Below are 16,647 nucleotides of genomic sequence, written 5' to 3'. Positions count from 1 at the left end.
TTGCTTACTCTTTCCATTTTCATTTGCACAACAATTGCAGCAGTTATGTTCATCGATACTAGCTTGTGTTTTATTTAAAATAGAATTTTTAAATCACTAAACGTGGGTGTTTTATTTTTCCTCTTCTGATTTTATTCTATGCTCATGAGGCCAATGTGGATTGTCCCTTTCCTCTAAGTTATAAGAAGCAGAGGAACTTTGGGCGGATGTGTGAAGCCCTCATGCTTCTTGTCTTGATTCTGGATTGGAGTAGGCCAATCCAGGAGGCCAATCTGTGTTTGCACACATGGGGCCAGGGCAGTCTGGTGGTGAGCCAGCACCCCCTGTGTCCTCTCAGGGCCTGTGGAAGGCAGATTTGATCTCTGGAACTAGCAGAACTATGCTGGGCCAGCTGTGACAGTGATCTTGCTATAAAAGGTTGGGGTGCTGCATTTCTCTAGGGACTTTTTCTCATCTAATAGAATGATCTGTTCCTGCAGTTGATGCCGTTCTGAGAAACAGTATAAAAAAATCTGTTATGTATAACTCTTTAGTGATTAATATGATTTTCCCCATGTGTATGAAGCATAAGTCAAAAGCATTTATAAAATTAATTACCTAATAGAAATGCCCATTGTAAACACAGTATATGTCAACACAGTATTATGTTCATTGATTTATGAGTTAGAGAATCTTACAAGCTTATAGTTCAGGAATCAGCAAACAAATCATTAAACTCCCAGAAGAGGTGGTTTTTAATTAAAGACCACACAACATTATCAACAATATGTTTGAATTTTTAGGAACAATTTAAAAGTAGTTTTGTTAATTCAGTTGCCAGTCAATATATAGAGATTCCCGGCATTTTGAACAGTTGGGTTTAATACATGGAGAACATAAATATTTTAATATCAATAAACTGCTTCTTAAACATTCATGCTGTATTATAAAAATGTGATTTAATGGAAACTTCTTATGGACTCTGCTCAAGAAGGTAAGGCTGAATTTGGACTAGAGTTAAATTTTGAATCATCATCTGGCCAACATAAGTGGATGAAGTTGACATAGCTGAAAGGATTTAAGGCTAATCACAGAAGGATCTAATCCCCTTGTTCATGAGGCTCTTGAGGAGAAAATAAAAACCCAGGTGCTCTGGTTCACTCACGGCTCTGATGCGCTTTAAGCACTTTTTCAGCCACATGCGGATGGTCTGTTTGGCCACTTCCTCCTCAATGGTGTACTCCAGCTGCTCCCTCGCAAGCAACTCCTCCAACTGCAAACTCTTCCGGATGTCAACCGACCGGTAGGAGAGCATGCTGGTGGGGAAAAAACAACAGAAATCACAGCTCTGATTTACCTGGGATTTAAACTCTCAGAGATCTCAAAATCCGGAAAGGACATCACTCAGTCTAACCAGTGAAGCATTCTGATGCCACCCTGCCTAGCTGGGTAGCTTGGGCTGTTTGTATCACTTCTCTGTCTCTCTTCCCTCATCTGTAAAATGAGGATAGTCATGGTACCTGCCTTATTAAATAATTAATTGAGTTAATATTTGTGAGGTTCTTATAACAGTAAGTGCCATATAAGTGTTTTTTGAAACAAAAGATCCAGGCTAAGCCCTGAACTACACAACCAGCTGCGTAAGACTCTGGAACTTTCCCTGTAGAAAGAACACTGCTAGCTCTATACTTTCTTTACATTCAGCTCCAACTGGTGATCGTTAATATGCTTGGCGGTGGGCCTTTCATCCCATTCCCCATCCCCTGCCTCCATTTCCTTTTAATTTGTCTCCCTGGATCTTCCTCATTAATTTTTATGGATGCGAAACAAGGGTGAAATGTTCCCTCCCACTTAGTCCTTGGCACAACAGGCCAGGCAGTGGCAAATGAAACCAATAGCTGATGTGTTGAATGGGGGCCCCTGGACAATAAGGTAACTCATGTGTTCAGGCTGAGGGGTCCACAGCCAAAGGAGGCTGCAGCCCCTTCTGGAAGCTTGGTGCTGCCTGGTGCAACCACAGGATCCCAGTTAATGCTCAACCCCTGCCTTACCCTGGCTGAGACCTCAGTTCCAGCTTCCTAGCCCAAATCACAACATGGTGGTTCTTGAGAGGCCCCATGCAGCACTGACACACTGACTTCTTCTTTGCTAAGGCTCTTCCTACCATGGAGTAAAACAGTGCATTTCTCTTCCTATTTTCTCTGCCTCATCAAGAATCTCATCCTTGCTAAACCGATTTCATCATACACAGGGCTTGAGGGATAGGCCTTCTTCTGGGTCCATTTTATCAGATGGATCACTGTGTTCCAGAGAGGCTGAATATTAATTATTAATGATAGTGCTATGTCTATGTACCTTACTTTCAGCCTAAAAATATTTGTCACTAGGAGAAAAGACAAAGTGACATTCTGAGAGAGATGTCATCCTTTGCTATTCGTGAGTGTTTTCTGCCTCATCTTTTTCTGCCTTTGGCTTGCTCCTGGAAGAAGAGAATAGAGGGGGGTAAAACTGATAACTTGAGAGAACTCCCCTAGACCATTCCTGTCCTGGTCTTTTTTCAAATTTCAATCACAAATGTATTTCAGTATACCTAAATGCTCCTGAAATGTGTGACACAATACTCAAAATTTAACTCGTCAGTTTTTTTGCAACATGATGAAAATAGCTATTGTTAGTAGAGGGTTCTTAACTTTCTGTGGCATGAACTCCTTTTGCAGTGGAGCTCATAGAATAATGTTTTAAATGCATAAAATAAAGTACACGTTATTTCGAAGGAAACCAATTGTATCAAGATAAGAGTTCTCAGTATTTGCTTTGAAAAGAGATAATATAGTAACATAAGTGCTTCTTTATTATTGCATTAAATAATAACATCTAGCTGAGGTCAAATGACTACTATAACTTAGAAGTACTGGTGAGCATAAAGGATATTTTAAGATATCAGCCATAGCAGTAATGTGATTTGAAAATATCTATGATTTCTACTGGTGACAAAGACACAGGAATTCTTAATACTATTGTGGTTTGTTGCCTGTATTCATCACTGAAAACAAAAATGCTGCATTTCAGTGAGTGAGTGGTGAAAACAAAGATGTAATTGTTTTCCTTTCCAAATTCATGGACTTTGCATATTATCCATGGACTCTTGTTTAACAAGCTATTTTGAGTTCATTGTCTCCCCTCCCTCCCCCCAAAAAAGATAGGTTGGGAGTCCTAATCTCCAGTACCTCAGAATGTGATCTTATTTAGAAATAGGTTATTGCAGATGTAATGCATTAAGATAAGGTCATACCGAAACGGGGTAGTCCTTAATCTGATATGACTGGTGTTCTTACAGAAGTGAAAATTTGGACACAGACAGGCATACACACAGGCATAGGGAGAATGCGACGTAAAGATGAAGGCGGAGTTTGGGGTGATGCTTTTCATAAGCCAAGAAATGCCAAAGATGGCCAGCAAACCACCAGGAGTTGGGGGAAAAGGATGGAACAGATTCTTTCTCATGGCCTCAGAAGGAATAAACCCTGCTGACACTCTGATCTCAGACTTCCAGCCTCCATAGCTGAGACAACAGATTTGTTGTTTAAATCACTCAGTGTATGGTATTTTGTTATAGCAGTCATAGCAAACTAACACAGAATTCTCTCAGAGAGGCCTTAGTTTGCCTCTTCGTCCTGTTTGGGTACTCATCAAATGTCTGGAAAATGTAGCTTGTCAACAAACTGGGGGCGACCATTGCAGAGTGGCTAGGCAAATTCTTGCCAGACCCACATGCGAGAAGATCTAGATTGTAGCTCCAGCTTCACCATAGAGGCTGAGTTACAGGGAGCAAGTCACTCAACTCTCCTGGACCAGTCCCTTTCTTACAAGATGAAGGTTGGGCCCAAGCTCCCTGAGGTCCCTCTGCCTCTCTCCTCCTGGAGATTCCAGTTCAGTGAGGGGCCCTTCTGGAGAAGTCAGGCCACTGCTTCTCCTTTTCCCATGTGCAGTACTAACTTAACACGACAGTTAAAGGACAGTGAGAAAGGCCACTTCACACCTGAGAAGTGTGACCCTGCCTTGTCGCCACAGCGGATGTGGCATTTTAGGTTATGAACCTACTTGTTAATTATATTTCACAAGGCCTTTAATGATCACAGCTTCAGTTTCTGGACTCCGTTCAGCTCTGCCACACAGAGCCGCGAAAACCCCCTTGTACCTTAGGACATCATGAAAAGTGACATCGCCACCATTATGCAGCCTCTCCATTTCATAGCACATGTGCTTAAACAGAAGTTTGTCTTTGTCCAGGTCCACCTCCAGCCTTCCCCGTAGAAGACGCAGCAGGAACTTCACGCGGAAAGTTGGAATCACCCCCTGGTGGCAGAGCACAGTGACTTGTAAATCATCATTAGGCCCTAATGATTCCCTTGGGGTTCTGTTTTCACAGCATAAACCTGGAGCTTTTTCTCAAAAAAATGGCATAATTCACTCTGGGTGGCCAGGAAGTCATTTTCCTCCCTGGAGTCTGGGAGGGTGTATGTACGCTGAGTGGCTCGGGAGGTAAAAGCGGAGCCCTCTGAAAGGTATATAAATGTATACTATATTGTACATCTGAAGTTAAAATAATATTGTATGTCCACTATAATTGAAAAATAATTTAAAAATAAATAAATTTAAAAAGAAAGATGAGCATTTAAGAATGTCTGCTGGTGCTTCTCCGGTTTTACAGGATTGCACACCATGCAGGATTCAGAGCCAAGTTGGGTACAAAGCTCTCCTGGACCAACACCTGCTTCACCAGGCTTTTCTTCCAACAGCCCGGTCCAGTGACCCAGCCCCGGCGCGTGTGCTTCTCTAATACACATGCTGCGTGGTTCAGTAATGCATTAGCACAAAAAATGGAACATGCACATGTACACGATCTTCCTCTTCACTTAGTCTGGATGCTAGGAACTTCTAAACATTTATTTTAAGTTTTTCTTCTATGAAATGATCACATCTTTTCAGGTCTTCTCCATTATTAGAACAATTACATATAAGAGAATTGGGTTCCCAGCTCCGCCCTCTTCCTGGTCAGAGCAGCTCTAGATTCTGAAAAATCTCATGTGTCCGTCACTCCTTCCCAGGCAACAAAACTTATCATGCCAACCTGGCTATGCCTTTGAACTAAGGTATTGGGCAAGAGGCACGGCCATTGGTGAGCCATGACTTCCTGTCAATTACTAACATCTAACTTAGATAGTGGTGCCATCTTCTATGTATATGTCAGAGGAAAGCAGGATTTGCCGGCAGCAGTCATGGAGATGTAAGTGGATCCAGCTGAGATGAGAGAGATAGGTCAGACGCCAACACATGCAGATCGCTGTCTTGGAAGAAAACCAACGAGACTGGTGTGTGGGTGAAGTGTTGGGGGTGGGGTGGGGTGGCGGTAACCAAGGAGAGGGTAAGCCGTGCATGACCATGTAGGCCCTGGCTCTGGCCCTGGCTCTGGCCCAGGACCCCCCATTTACTCAGCCTGTTCTGGCTCCTTGGTCTTTGTGCCCTCAGTCAACTCTTTCTGAAACTATTTTTCCGATCTTCCCCAGATCCTCCCATGGCTTACTTTTTTCATTTTTCAGATATTGGGTCAAACAGCTCTTCCTCAGACAGGCCTTCGTGACCATCCCTGCTAAAGTAGTCTGCCCCCTCCTCCAGCCACTTCATGTTGCCTTGTTCGAAGTTTATAGCTTCTTGAAATAAGAATAATTATTTCACTTTTTATCTTATCTCCCCACATTAGAACATAAGTTCTGTCAGCACAGGGACCTTTCTTTCCATCACGTCCATTGGTACATCTCCAGTGCCTAGAACTATGCCCGAGGGTTTGCCAGGAAGAAGAAGGAGGAAAAGGGGAAGGGGGAAGAAGAAGCTGCTGCTGTTTTGGCTAATTCTAATAAATGTCAAGTAAGCATCATGATTAAAACATTCAAATACTAAGTCCAAAATAATAACTCTCAGAAACCACTTAAATAACTCCTTTGCACATGGGATCAGGCTTGCCATTTGAGGTTGAAGTGATCATGAATCTGTACTATACTGTTGCTTCAGTAACTTGAACTTCACCCCTTCTATGGCCCCGAGCCCAGGGCTGGTTTCCTCAGAGCTCCCTTGATTTCTGAATGCCTAAAGAGGACATTTGTGGTTGGAAAGAACCTGAAGACATTCTATCCCTCTCCCCTCCTAGCACATTCTGCTGGATTTTCAATGACAGCTTTCTGCAATTCACCAACAGCCATTCAAAATTCAATATATGTCTATTGCCAATAACAAAACCATGTTTGAGATATGGCAATATGTGTCTTTGGGGTGGGGCATGAAAAGACAGCCCACTTGCCTACCTCTCGTTTGTCATCCACCATATTCCATATGATTTGAAAGTGCCGAAGATCATTGTAACTTAAAAGCTGGTCCTCCTCAGTGGAATAAAATAAGGAGAAATTTTCCACAATTATGGCTAAAAAAGAAAAAAAATGAGAAGTTAGACAATTATGCTAATCTGTCGTTTTTTAGAAAAAGTAAAATCTTTTAAATAATGAATTTTATCACCTACATGATAAGCCAATTTTTTTTTTAAGTGCTTTTCATACGGTTTCCAAGTTGGCATGTTTTACACTTGGACTAAGCTGTTTATCTAGCTCCTGCCTTTCCAAAACATGAGGGTCATGAGCATAAACACACATTCTGTGTATATAGATATTCATGCCAGTTGGCTTTCTCTTGTAATTGAGAGTTCCAGGGCAGTTTTCAAAGGTCTAATTGAGTTCTGGGTGGCCCCACAGCTTGGGTGAACAATGTATATCTTTCAAAAACATAAATGTGACATTTCGAGGCTGTAAAGGTAGCCCCCCTGCCCCTTGATATTTGCTTAACACAATCCATGAGAAGAGCTCTTTTAAAATTAATAATTGTAATAAATAGGACAACTCTTGAAATTGCAATCAACCGTCATTTACATGCCTTTCAAAGATCTTTTCAGCTTCTGATGGTGAGTCAACAATTTATAATTAATGCCATGAAACCCCACCCCAAGCAATTCAGGATAATTACCTGAAAATTGTACCCAATTATCTAAGGATCTGAGTTTAAAGAGATTAAAAAATATTCAACGAACATCACTTACCTACAAGCAGATTTAGCATGATGTAGGCAATGATGACGTAAAATGAACAGAAATACATAAGTGCTCCAGCATAATTTCCACAGTCTGTTGCCCAGTATGTAAATTCATCTGGAGTACAAAAGGGTGGCTGGACCTGTGAGGCAGTGGGGGGAAGAGGGAGGACGAAGTGACAGCAGAGAAGAATACAAATTTTTGTTAACTGACTATAGTTAATGAACATATTCCTAACCCATGTAAAATATAATTAACTTCAAAGTAATCTCTCAAAAGCTATATACATTGGATATATCATCTGTGGCAAAAATCCAACAGAACATTTCACTTATACTATGCTTTTAGAATCCCAAGTTCATTGCCATTTAGATTTAGAAGCATAATGAAAATGAACTGGTTTCCTCTAGAGATGCTCTGTCTGCCACCTCCAGGAGCCCCAAATGGTAAGTCGTCACTGTGATGCAAACTGCAGAATGTCAAACAAAAGGGCATTTAAAAATTTTTTTCTGACTTAAGTAATGGAGTAAGATTTAGGAGGATTTGTTATACACAGCAAATTTACATTCGAATTGTGCAAGAAGAATCCTCATTCCTGGAGAACTGTTATGGGATGTTATGAGATTAAACAGACTCAAAAGCCTCCCCATTCTTTACTGGCTCAATAAAATGCCAACACCTCTGAGAAGCCTCCTGGTTTCTCACAGCCAGAGAGATTAGCTCTTTGTTCCACATTTCCATGGCAATCTGTTTGGTCTTTATTTAGAATTTATTTAATTCTGCCTAGTATTATTTTTGATTGGGTACATTCTGTCCCCATTCATTCATGCATAAAGTTCTCGAGTTCCTACTATGTGCTAGGTATCTGCCCAGTATTGGGGATAGACTGGTAAGCAAGACAAAGACCCTGTCCCTTCTGACATGCTGCTGACAGTCAAGAGTTGTGTAGTCCAACATGGTAGCCACTAACTATATGTGACTATTTAAATTTATGTTCGTTAACATTAAAAACAATTAAATACAATTTAAAGTTTAGTTCCTCATTTTAAGTGGTCACATTTCAAGTACGCAGTAACCACATATGGGTAGTGGCTACTGAATTGGATAGTGCGAAATTTCTTTTAGACAGCATTGGTCTGGAGGGTGAGAGATAAAATAAACTAATCAAGCCAATAACTCATTATAGTTGTGATACACACTACAAAGGAGAAATATACAGTGATGTAAGAACATATAACTGGCAGTCTTAGCATAAGGCAGGATTCCTGAAAGAAGTGATGTTTAAAGTGGTACCTGAAAGATGATGAAGAATTAGCTTAGAGAAGGGAGGATACTAAAGGGAGTGTATAGCTCAGAGTTCTTGACCTAAGCTCTCTGGAGATGCCTTGGAACTGATGAAGACCTGGCACCCAGTGTATGACCCAGAACAAACCAGGGCATCAGTAAATATCTGTTGAATAAATTAAAGAAGCACAATTCCTCTGTTTGTACTTGACTGCCAAAATGTTAAAGGTGAGAAGGGAAAAACTATGCCCACATAATGTATATTTGTTAACGGGAACTACAATGGCTTAAGTTGGGTTCATTGGATATGCTTCCTGTATGTCCATACATTATAATGTAAAATAATGTACTTTTCTGGACTAAAAGTGTGCAAGTGTTCAAGTTCATGTGTTCTAGTTCAATTGTATTGTTTTTCTGGATTGACTGTTATGAACATGTAATTTGGCAACAAAATAGGTTTCTCTCATTAGTAATTTTCTCTTCCTCTAGGATCTAGTCTCTGAATCATTAAGATAACTGACCATATCTCTGTCACCTTTTTTAGTGGCATTTTGTTTACCAGTGTATTGTATTCCTGTCATCCATATCTTGATAGCATTACATAAGCAGGAGGACATGAGACACTGAATGGAATGCCTCGCTAAAATCTAAATGATCTTATAGATAACCTTTACTTCTCAGAATTCCCAAAAATCTTTTTGCTTAGTCTTGTCTTCTTCATTGATCAAGGTTCTCATGTGAATAAATGACATCAGTTTGTGGTCTCACTGAGAGGATGGGAAAAGAAAAAAAAAAAAAGGTGAGAAGGAAAAAACTATGCCCGCATAATGTATATTTGTTAACTGGAACTACAATAGCTTAAGTTGAGTTCATTGGATATTTTTCCTGTATGTCCATACATTGTAATGTAAAATAATGTACTTTTATGAACTAAAAGGCCAGGATAGGATATGTGTTTTGTATACAAAGTCTTGATGCTAACAAGGAGGATGCTGACAATATTGCATAGCCAGAGTTTCCCCTGATTGGCACGATTATTGATGAAGAGGTGTTTACCATACAATCATGCATAATCTTGTTCCAGTCTTCACCTGTGACAATTCGGAACAGTACAGTGATGGCTTTGCCAGCTGAAGAAAAGTTTGCATGCCTAATTTAAGAAAATAAAACAGCATATGAGTAATACAGTTGTCATGAAGTAGAAAGGTTTGCCATCACCAAAAGAGGTAGATATTAGAGCAAATTTGATTGCTAAGTTGCCATTTCCAAAGGTTACATCCTCTTATTTGTTTGTTATTTATACTTGCCCTCAGCATAGCTGTCTGAATAACCCAACCCTAGCATGGTGCCACCAATTTCTTGCCATTCATCTTGAATAACTGAGGGAGCAAGCTTTGACAATGAAAAGTGATTCCTTCTTTCTTGTAGACTACGCTATGACAGGTGAAGCTGCCAGGTAGCAAATAAGTCATCTCTACAACAAAACCCATCTGTATATAATTTGTTGTGTAAGGACTTTTCTTTTTTAAATTAAAAGACACTTCCATAAAATTTAAGATAATCTTTGAAAAATGCTTTTTATATATAATAATCATTTTGGGGGTTCTAACTTCTCATGTTTCATTAAAAAGAAGAAAAAAAAAAAAATCCTTCCCAAAAATAATTAAACAAAAAAAAAAAGGAATTTTTTTTTTTTGGCAGTATGTAGATTAGAAAAAGTGCTGGAATTCACCAGGATATTAGAAGTGGTTATTCCTGCATGGCAGTGGAATTATAGATTCTTTTGTTTGCTTTCATTTCTGAATTTTCTAAGGTTTTCAAAGTAAACATACATACAGTATTCTATTAGAAAAATGTCATTTAAAATTTGGCCATTTTATTTTGTTTTAATTTCCAGCTGTTTGCCTCTCCTTTTCCTTCCATCTATAATAGATAAAAATCATTCAAGTTTTTATCCATGATTTCATTACTAAAAAAATTTTCTTGATAAATGAATAGAAAGATAAATATATACCAACCTGTTAATGTTTTCTCCATATTTTACAGTACCAAATAAAACAACTCCAGCAAAAGCATAACAGAGCAGCAATAGGAACATTCCTACAATGATAAAGAAGCTTTTGTACATGCTGACAACCACTGTCAGGAGAAGCATCTTCAGTGTTACCTGTATGAAGATGGAGAGAAAGATGGATATGGAGATGGAGAGAGAGAGACAGAGGGACAGAGGGAGAGGAAGAGGGAGAGAGGGAGGGAATATGAATATTCAAGTCATTACGCCATGGAGAACATGGTAAGTAAATAACATTTAAGTAGGTGGCACAAGAGTGACCTTCAGGATATCATTTGAAAATTGCTTCCTAGTAGGTATTATATCAAAATATTATTCAAAAACCATTAGATATTTCATATTTCAAACTCTTCTGCCTTTTCAGCCGAATTAATAAAAGTTCCACCCTAAGATTTTTAGCCTTCTGTTTTTTCTTGATCCCTGATTCTCTGTGAAAAGGGCTATATATTTTTGGACTATGCAAGTAGACTCAGGATTCTTCCACAAACAGATGTTCATAAAAGCAAACTTAACCAATGGCAAAATACTAAATATCATCAAATATTAAATATGTTGATTATGTTGATATATGGAACATATATGACATAATGTCAGATCGAAAAAGGAAACTACTTTAAAAAATGAAAAATATATGTGGAATGTATGTATTAACATTACATTAACAAAGAATATAAATTAACATTAACAAAGAATATAAATTAATCTGGAATCATAGAATTATGAATGTTCATTAAGGACAATTTTTCTTTTCAGTAAAATAACTTTATTAAAAATAAAAATAATAAAAATGAAGTATTAAGAAGGAACATTGGTTTTTGCTGATATGTTATCTTTAGTTGATGACTGAGTTCACTTAGCAAATATGGAAAATAAGCTAAACAATAATAATTCAGGAACAATATTACAAGATAACTAGGCTACTGATTTATTTTAATATTTAATATTTAAACTTAATATTTAAATTTTAAAATAAATATTAAAATAGCAATTTGTTAACTACAGCCCTGAAGACCCAGAAGGATGGTTGAAGTCAACTGTCCATATGTACAAGACGCATCTGTATATAATTTGTTGTGTACAGACTCTTCTGTTTTAAACTATGAGATGCTTCCGCAAAATATAAAATAATCTTTGAAAAATGCTTTTCATATATAATAATCATTTTGGGGGTTCTAATTTCCCACTTTTTTCTTCTCTAATAGTACCCTTCACAACATACTTACATGCTTTCCACAGATGGAGAAAAACCTAAAGACAATCACACACGCGCCCATCATGTAGGTATATGCATTCTGAAATTTAAACAGAAGAAAACCTCTCATAATTTGCACAGCAAATCTTGTTACAGTTCCGTTCTACATTTTAAACATTCTGTGAAGTCTACTGAATAATTAGTTTAATAAAATGTGAAAATTCCTGTAAGAAATTTACCCCAAAAAGGTGTTGAAAAGGTCACTGCCAAAACTCATGAATAAATATTAACTATAAAATCAAATCTTAAATGAAACTTCCATCTCTGTTTTGCTCAGCTGAATTCTGTATTTAAAAACTTATTTTTGCATTAAATAATGACTAGTTTCTTTGAGGAGCAAGAACCACCTAGCTTAACAATTTAATGTAAGGAAGTCAAGTGAGACAGGAGATAAAGGGATCCTGGCAGAGGGAGCTGGGGTGCCGGAGAAGATTGCTGGAGGTCAGATTCCTGACCAGCTGGCCATAAGCCTATTCGTCTAAGCTGACTTCAGAGATGTCCTCCCTCCCTGAAACACATTTCAGCTCTTCTTCAAGTGTGCGAGCAGCAGCAAGAGATGACTCTGGTGTGCTCTGTGCCTAAGAAAGCTTAATCTGAGAAACAGAGATCCCACTGACTATAACAACTGGGGTGTCAAGCTGATGCCAAAGTATAATTTTTCTTGAGGAGCCCTGCCTAGGCAAATGACAACAGTCACAGATGGGCCCCTGGGAAGGAGGGCCTGTGAGACCCTTGGTGAGGTGCAAGCAAATGAACGTGTCTGTACAGAAGCATCTTGGGCTAGGACGAGGGCTGCATCTCGCTTCACAATAGTCCACTGCAAAATCGAGTGGAGGTCGAGCATGCTTCCAGGACTGGAGGCTCCTGAAGAAAAAAGCAGTCAGGCAGAATAGGCAAGTTTGTCTTTTTCGTGTGACATTTCCTCTCTGGGGACATCTGGAATTAGGAAACTTACTCTATTTTTCTGCTTGGATCAAGTAGCTTTTGGCTGCAAGTTGTCTGGAGAAAAATAAAAACATGGCCTTGCTGCTCCTTCTTTCTGTGTTAGCTCTAAACTTACTGTAGATAATTTCTGGCTTTACATTCTGGAAGTGATGACACGCAACAGCTTCTAAGATGACGACCCAAATCTTTTACCTAGATTACGAGGTCCTGAGAGGTCTGGTACCTTCTTACCCATCCAGATCTTGTACCTCGTTCCCCTTGCTCCTTCTACTCCAGTTACACCACCTACTCTCCTGTACCATTCCATCACAGGGACAGCTGCCTGAAACGTTCTCCCCTCGTCCTATAGACCGAACCCAATTATCACTCCCTTGGGATGCCTTCCAGGACCTCTATGATGAAGGCACCTTGCGTTACTATGTGTCGTCACAATATGTGTCTCTCCTCCACAGCTGTAATTCTCATCGATTTGGAAGCAGTCAGTGAATGCCTACCCAACATTCCAGGCAGTGACTGTCTTTGTTTTGCTCATTCATTCTTCTCTGTTCCTAGCACATCTTTAGTGCTCAAAATCATTTATTGTTTGAGGAAATGAATCGGGTCGACTGAGAGGCCAGATCTTCTAGAGTTGTGCTGACCAACATGGTAACTAGCACGTGTTACTGAGCACTTGAAATGTGGAGTCTAAATCATGACATACTGTAAATGTAAAATACACACTTGGTCAAAGATTTAGTACAAAAGAAAGCATGTAGCCTTTCTCCTTCATAATTTTTTATGTTGCTGACATGCTGAAATGGTAATATTTCGGACATGGGAGGGTAAAAATATATTATCAAATGGACGTTATCTGTTTCTTTTTTATATTTTAAATGTGGCTCCTAGAATATTTAAAATTACATCTGTGGTCACATTTTACTTCTGCTGGACAACAAGGCTTGAGATCATGGTCAAGTACAGGCTTGAGATCATGGTCAGGTACACCCATAGCTATATGTTTTGAGCTGGACCTCAGACTGAATGGAGGCTGGAGGCACTTTAGGCAAAATAGTGAGAACTCAGGTATAGAGATGGGGAAAGATATGCTTGAGGGAGATGGCAGCGGGATGTCTAGTAGAAAATCCGGCAGCAAAAGTATCTGAGAATCACGCTGTGAAATACTGATTATAATGTAGCAGTCTGGATGCTACACTTCAGCTCAAGAAACTGGGTTTGAGTCTTCTGGTACTATCTTACATGTGAATTCACAGGTCTCTTAATCTCTGTTTTTGTTTCTCTCTCTCTTGTTTTTATCTTTTGGGGAAATGAGGGTTAAACCAGAAGAGCTTTAAGGCACTTCTCTTTCCAGCTCAAACACTGTAGAACGTTGAAGGGCCAGGTTTTGTCTTTGTAAAGAGTGTGGGTGTGTGTACACATACACATACACATACACGCGTGTGTGTATGTACTAGCATGGCTGAGGGCCCGTCTGGGTCAAGGCTATGTTTTAGGGAGGTTAATCTGACACCTAAGAGTAGGCCGACATGGAGTGAAATGAGATTGGAAACAGGGTTACCTGAACTGAAATTATCATCTAAAATAAACTTCAATTATGCACATACCAGGAGGGCAAAATGAAGTACCACCCACACGACGCCGAGTGACGTCACCAGCAGATCATATCGATTTCTTCTGCTTTGCCAGAAGCCAGCAGGAGACATTGCTATGATCTTCATTGTAACCTGAAGGTAAACAATTAAGAGAATAGAGGCTGAGTTTTCAGTACATATTTAAATGTATTAACTCGAGCCAAGTAATTTTTTTTAAAGGATGTAGAAACCAAAGAGAAGAATTTATTACAGACATATAAAAGCTGAGAATATAAAAGCTATATTCTCCACTCTTTTCTCTTTGTTTTATGACTAGTTTGATAGCAGGACATTTTTCTTCCTCAAGTAAAAGACCATAGATTTTGTTAAACATCAACCAGTACAGGGCAAAATAGGAATCTGCTTATATTTCAAAGAAGATTGCTGGAATAAGAAGAATATCACTAGAAAGTGATACGACATGGACCATATATTAAAATAATCTGTCTGGGCCAACTCCCTTTGCCACCACGTTACAATTTGAATCCCTGAATTACAGTGGTTTGTGCAGGTCGCTCTAAATACCTGAACTCATTTAACTAGACAGGTCGTCATTCCGATACAACAATAAACGGAATTAGCAATTCCTGCCCTTAGAAAAATCCAAAATATAATGTGAAGTCTTTGTTCCAGTTAAGCAGAACAGATTAAAAAGGGGATATCCTAAGCTACCCTCCCCATAACCTGGGGCGGGGGGGAAAGACTTCAAAAGCAATAGAGCACAGAGCTAGAAGTGTCCTATTTTACTTTAAAATGTGCACTGCACTCCTCAGAGCCCACAAACTCATTACGATACCTCTAGAACGAAGATGAAGGTGAAAACAACTGACATTGTTGCCAAAGGAACAGTCACTGGGTCCTCGACGTCCCACTGCAACAGAAACAGCACACAGGTCTTTGCGCACATCCATCGGGCACATAAAGACTTTCTGCCTCTTCCTCCCATTTGAACATGATCGCGAATTTTAATTTTTTTACTCTAACGAGCATAGATTGTGAGTGGATATGGCCACTTGCAATATTCTTGGATGCAGCAATGAATAAGAAATTCGTTCCCAGACTTTGAGGGTGATACAAAGTACCTTTACAGACAGCAGCACTGACTGGGCCAGAACAAGTAATGCAATTGTCCTCTTAAAAAATGGATGCTGGGTGATGTCATACATCTTGGCTCTAAAACCATCATTATCTGGAAAAGAAAGGTTTCGGCAAGGGCATTTTAGCATAGGTCACATTTACTTTCCTTCACTTTCTTTAATGCTTATCATGAAACCCATTACTTTTTTCCCCCTCCAGTTCAATCTATTGTGTGGTGTTTTGCAGGAATGGTTGGCTCTGAATATTTAAAACGATGGTGCATGACGCAGTCTGTATTGGAAGGAGAACCGCATCATTCAATTTCTGTCAGTTTAATACGTTTCACTCGTATGTTGAAAAGGCAAGCAAATATATTTTATTTAAAAATTCATTTTTTCATTAAGGCTTACCCTGAGAGCACTGAAGCACAGCTTTTGGGTGGCTGATTTTAATAGCCTATGGAGAGATCTGTAGTTTGGAGCCTGTTACTATATTAACTTATGCACAACTGCCTAGTGGCCTCACGATTATTATTTTAATTGAAATCTTAGACTCCTGGGGAATCATGAACACAAGTGCCCAACATGAATAAAATCAGAGCATCTTTGATACCCGGGCGAGGTGGGAGATGAAGAGGCTGTGCTATCTTGAGTCGGCTCTTCAGATCTTCCCATCTTCTCTGATCTACAGTCAGCAGAGCCGTCCCCTTAATAAACATAGGAAAGCAGAAAAAGGCCTTTTGTCATATACTCTACACCAAGGACATTGCACATGGGGTGGCGATGCAAACAGGACTAATTTGAGAGTTTAAAATAAAGACATTCTTCAAATATTGTGGTGGATGGATAAACATGGTCAGAATTCTCAAACTTGGTTTTGAGAAGACTTCCAAAAAGGATGACCATGGGAGAAGATTCAGCAGCCTTCAACTGGCATCTACATGTATAATATTCAGGTTTGGGAAAATGTAAAGGTTTTCTACATGATTAAATTTTCTAAAAAAGATCCTCATTCTAATAGTGGTTAGTTTCCTTTCACTTCATAGTAGAAAATGCTGTGGCAAAATTATATCTTGTCAATGCTGCTGCTTCTGGTTATTTTGTCTTTAAAAATTTTTTTTTAAATCATTCTGATATGTGTAGTCACAAAACTATTTTTAAGTGGTATGAAGTCACAGAATTTGGATCTTTAAGAAATTAGTGCTGTGACAACTAGTTAAATGAAATTGGATATTTATTATATAATAGAGTATTTTATTAAAATGAACATAAACATATTA

At 39.0% G+C, this 16,647-nt stretch overlaps 1 protein-coding gene across 1 annotated transcript in view; it reads right to left on the bottom strand.

Annotated features, from left to right (window-relative positions):
* Positions 1-16,647, bottom strand: part of NALCN (sodium leak channel, non-selective) — a 292,340-nt gene that overhangs the window by 7,131 nt on the left and 268,562 nt on the right. Inside the window, exons 30-40 of the mRNA XM_023532439.1 lie at positions 15,981-16,074; positions 15,374-15,480; positions 15,088-15,162; positions 14,265-14,384; positions 11,690-11,758; positions 10,414-10,562; positions 9,452-9,545; positions 7,121-7,253; positions 6,339-6,454; positions 4,178-4,335; positions 1,145-1,295 (exon numbers count right to left, since the gene is read on the bottom strand). Of these exons, the coding sequence (XP_023388207.1) occupies positions 1,145-1,295; positions 4,178-4,335; positions 6,339-6,454; positions 7,121-7,253; positions 9,452-9,545; positions 10,414-10,562; positions 11,690-11,758; positions 14,265-14,384; positions 15,088-15,162; positions 15,374-15,480; positions 15,981-16,074 (1,266 nt within the window). The remainder of the gene's footprint in view (positions 1-1,144; positions 1,296-4,177; positions 4,336-6,338; positions 6,455-7,120; positions 7,254-9,451; positions 9,546-10,413; positions 10,563-11,689; positions 11,759-14,264; positions 14,385-15,087; positions 15,163-15,373; positions 15,481-15,980; positions 16,075-16,647) is intronic.

Source organism: Pteropus vampyrus, unplaced genomic scaffold, assembly GCF_000151845.1.
Source record: "Pteropus vampyrus isolate Shadow unplaced genomic scaffold, Pvam_2.0 Scaffold83, whole genome shotgun sequence".
NCBI classification, from domain to species: domain Eukaryota; kingdom Metazoa; phylum Chordata; class Mammalia; order Chiroptera; family Pteropodidae; genus Pteropus; species Pteropus vampyrus.
Note: the sequence above shows the minus strand (reverse complement) of the source record. Positions and strands in the feature narration are given on the sequence as shown.